Here is a 4198-nt window from a genome sequence, read left to right as displayed (position 1 = left end):
AACTTTAATACCAATACACAGTTCAAGGCGTGATAAAAATAATTTGGTGGTCGATGGTGTCAAAAGCAGCAGACAAATCTAAAAGCACAAGCACAGCAGAATTCCCAGAATCAGCAGTTAAAAGAAGATCATTCAGAACTCTTAGGAGAGCAGTTTCTGTGTTGTGGCTTGATTTAAAACCAGACTGAAACTTCTCTGATATGCAGTTTAAAACAAGGTGCGACTGCAGTTGCGCTAACACCACTTTCTCTAGGACTTTAGACAGGAAGGGAAGCTTAGAAATAGGTCTAAAGTTCGAGAGAACAGAATGATCAAGGTTCTGTTTTTTTATAAGAGGCTGCACTACAGTTTAAAAAAGGTTGGAACGCAGCCTGAGGTGAGAGAGATATTTATCAAAGTTAAAAGATATGACCCAATAGTATTAAAAACGTCTTTCAGCAGTCTGGGAGGAATACTGTCAAAGGGGTATTGTGAAGGTTTCAATTTTCAGATCAGATCAGGTCAAACTGCTCGAAGACAGCTGAGCACACAGGAGACTTTTTAGCCAAGCCCTTGCATTGTGCTCAATTTGGACACTTTCCTTAGTACACTGTATGTCAAACACTTGCGTAGTGTGTGATTTTTGACCGTTAAGTGTTGTCTGAAACCGCACACAACTGCTGTTCCCTTACAGGAAGTGACGATTGACGCTGTAAGCTAGCTAGCTATAATCATTTGTAGTCCAAAATCATTACAGACTCCTTAATTGATTCTATATAAATGTACGGTGGCTTCGTTGCAACTCCAGTAGTGATATATTACTTAACTTAAATATAGAAAAAAACCCACATGTATAAGTTTAATTTGTCCTGCGTTCAACGCCACAACATCCGTTAATATGTCGTTGAGGAAAATAAGTGTTCACTGTTTAAAACTCAATTTTTGACAGTTATAAGAGCAACATCCTGGTACTTATAGTGCATTTTAACATGCTTTGCATTGGGACGCACTTGTCTTTATGCAATCTAAACAGCATGCAAGTACAGTATACGCTATTTTAGAAACGCCATAGAAGCAGCTGTCATGATTCCAACACTATGGCTTCATTGGCAGTTCAGGAATAACTACAATGCATCAAAACATGGGTATCACATGTTTGAGAATCTTTTGAGGCCAACTGGTGCTAAGTCCTCATCTGGGAAAAGCAGCTGAAGGAGGATCATGTAGAGCAGGGGTGTCCAAAGTACGGCCCGCGGGCCAACTGCGGCCCGGGATCCATTTTTTATTGGCCCGCAGCAAATTATAAAAATAGAATAGAATGTGGCCCACACATGAAACTTGCACTTGACTGTATTGTAGTTCTTAGTTTGACCAGTAGGTGGAGCTACTCACTAGCTGCAGTCCTAATGCAGCTTCTCCACAAAAAAAAGTTTCAAATAAAAAAAATCCGCGACGACAAAATGGCAGAACCAAAGAAACGCAAGATAGCAAGTGAATGCAGAAAATTTCAAACACAGTGGGAAAATGAATATTTCTTCAAAGAAGTCAGGGGGAAATGTGTCTGTTTGATTTGCAATGAAACGGTTGCAGTGATGAAAGAGTACAATGTACGACGACACTACGAAACCAAGCATCCGACCTTCACGTCCTACACTGCTGCTGAGCGAGAGGAGAAAGTCAAGCAAATGGTAGCTAACCTGCAGGCTCAACAACAGTACTTTTACCGTGCTAACAAAACACAAGAAAATGCTACAATAGCTAGCTATGAGGTATAGCTCAACTCATAGCGCGCCACGGGAAAGCTTTCTCAGACGGTGACTTCGTTAAACAGTGCCTCATTAAAGTCGCTGGAATAATGTGCCCGGAAAAGATGCAGGAATTCAACAACGTGAGCATGTCCAGAAACACAATTGTGCGGCGAATCGAAGACTTGTCAGCTAACATACAAAATCAAGTGTCACATAAAGCTTGTGCTTTTGATTTTTACTCGATTGCATGTGATGAAAGCACAGATGCCACAGACACCGCACAACTGTTAATTTTTTTGCGGGGAGTTGACGATAACTTTTGCATTACGGAGGAGCTGCTTGATCTTCGGAGTCTAAAGGGCACAACAACGGGTAAGGACATTTTTGAAGCCGTGTCAGGTGCAATTAACAAGATGCAACTTAAATGGGACAAGCTGTGTGGAGTTGCAACGGACGGGGCTCCCGCTATGACAGGCGAGCGCAAAGGAATGGCATCTATGGTGTGCGCCAAGGTGCGAGAGAGTGGAGGCGAGGCTGTAAAATTGCACTGTATCATCCACCAAGAAGCTCTCTGTGCCAAGACAGTCCAGCTTGGCGATTTGATGACCACAGTTGTGAAAACTGTCAACATAATTCGAGCACGAGGGCTCTACCACAGAGAATTTCAAGCTTTCCTATCTGATGTCGATGCTGAATACGGGGACGTACTCTATCATTGTGATGTGCGCTGGTTTAGTCGCGGCTCCGTGCTGAAGCGGTTTTATTCCCTGAGATCAGAAATTGACCAGTTTTTGAAAGAGAAGGACCGACCTCTTCATGAACTGAGTGATCCTCTATGGTTGGCAGACCTGGCCTTTCTAGTTGATCTTACTGGTCATCTTAACTCACTGAACAAGAGCCTACAAGGCAAAGACCAGCTTGTACCACAACTTTATGCACACATGAAAGCATTCTGTGCGAAGCTTCGTCTTTTTGAAACACAACTACGCAACTTCAACCTTGCGCACTTCCCTACGCTGTCCGAAATCAAATGTGCTCATCCAAAGGCCGACCTCTCTGCTAAAAAGGGGAAATATGTGTCTGTGATCACAACTCTTATGACAGAATTCAATCAGCGCTTCCAAGATTTTTCTGTCATTGAGAAAGAAATCAAGCTGTTCTCAACTCCCTTCCTGATGGATGCAGAAGAAGTGGAAGAGAGTCTGCAATTAGAACTCATCGAAATGCAGTGTGATGATTCTCTGAAGAATCAACATCAGCTCCTCTCCCTACCCGACTTCTACCAGAGCTTGGAAAAGGCCAAGTTTCCTCTGATGCGACGCCACGCAAAAAGAATGACGAGTCTGTTTGGCACAACATACATATGCGAGCAAACATTTTCTCTGTTAACTCTGAACAAAAGCAGATTGAGAACCAAAATGACCGACAGCCATCTCTGTGATGTCCTTCGCATCTCAACCACCAAACTTACTCCTGACCTTTCAGCCATCCTTCAGTCCAGAGCGCAGCATCACTGCTCCCATTAAGTGCAACGCTGTTCCCATTGTAGGTGAGTTAAAATATATTACACAGTATTCATGTGTTCAAAAGCCCAATTACTTAATAAATTCAGTCAATTAAAGTTGATAACATTTTTCAAAAAAACATTAGCTGATGTGTTAACAACCGCAATAAATTATTTGCATAACTAGGTTAAATAAAGCCTACCCTTTCCCTTGTCCTGTTATTTTTCCCTCTTTATACAGGGCTGTGAAGGGGGTCCCCATCCTGACAAAGAAGCAATCTGAGGCTGCAGTTTTGAGAATGAGCTGCCAACCCTTTTTGTAAAAAAAATTAAAACCCATACATAGAAAGATGTGATGTATAAAGTTTTTTCTTTAAGTATAATAAATTATCAAGAATAATTTACCTACATTTGATTGATTTTATTTGAAAATAGATAAATGAATACCCATACATAGAAAGATGTGATGTATAAAGTTTTTTCTTTAAGTATAATAAATTATCAAGAATGATTTACCTACATTTGATTGATTGATTTTTATTACTGTTAATACACTAGAGGTGAGGCGATATACCTTAACTTTAGTGAGTGGCCCAACCTTTCGCATATTTTTCTGTATGTGGCCCTCAGTGAAAAAAGTTTGGACACCCCTGATGTAGAGGGAGGAGGAACATGTGGGTAAGCAATCCACCAACAGAGAGTTTTTCTGTTACGTATATGCTCGAATGTGTCTTGGGCGTGTCCTCTTAGGAGGGGAGACTTCTGGGAATAACTTGGGTAGGATGAGACGAAGAAAGTAAGCACAGGTGAGACAGTTGGGGATAAAAATGGAAAGCAACCAATTGTGTATGTCTTGTTTTCGAGACTCTTTTGTGTGTTAGAAAAGCAGCGGAGAAGAACACTCCGACGGGAGATTGAAAGGAAGAGAAATGCAGGTAAATGGAAAATAAGAATAGTTTGGAAAAGG

At 41.4% G+C, this 4198-nt stretch overlaps 1 protein-coding gene across 2 annotated transcripts; it reads left to right on the top strand.

The window, feature by feature from the left end:
- Positions 1-1206: 1206 nt before the first annotated feature.
- On the top strand, positions 1207-3894 carry LOC307022901 (general transcription factor II-I repeat domain-containing protein 2-like). 2 transcript variants are annotated; one of them, XM_079655817.1, is made up of 2 exons: positions 1207-3272; positions 3473-3894. In XM_079655817.1, exon 1 carries the CDS (start codon positions 1835-1837, stop codon positions 3251-3253), a length of 1419 nt encoding a protein of 472 aa, XP_079511943.1. In that variant the 5' UTR covers positions 1207-1834; the 3' UTR covers positions 3254-3272; positions 3473-3894. The 2 variants fall into 2 exon arrangements, with proteins under 2 accessions (XP_079511943.1, XP_079511942.1); XM_079655816.1 differs by having other exon boundaries at positions 1207-3276.
- The last annotated feature ends 304 nt before the right edge of the window (positions 3895-4198 follow it).

This window comes from Notothenia rossii, assembly GCF_949606895.1.
Source record: "Notothenia rossii genome assembly, chromosome: 1".
Classification (NCBI taxonomy): domain Eukaryota; kingdom Metazoa; phylum Chordata; class Actinopteri; order Perciformes; family Nototheniidae; genus Notothenia; species Notothenia rossii.
This window is presented reverse-complemented; position numbering and strand designations above follow the sequence as displayed.

Bases quoted from the DNA above. Each gene is read 5' to 3' on its own strand.
- LOC307022901 (XM_079655817.1), top strand. From the start codon at position 1,835: ATGTGCCCGGAAAAGATGCAGGAATTCAACAACGTGAGCATGTCCAGA.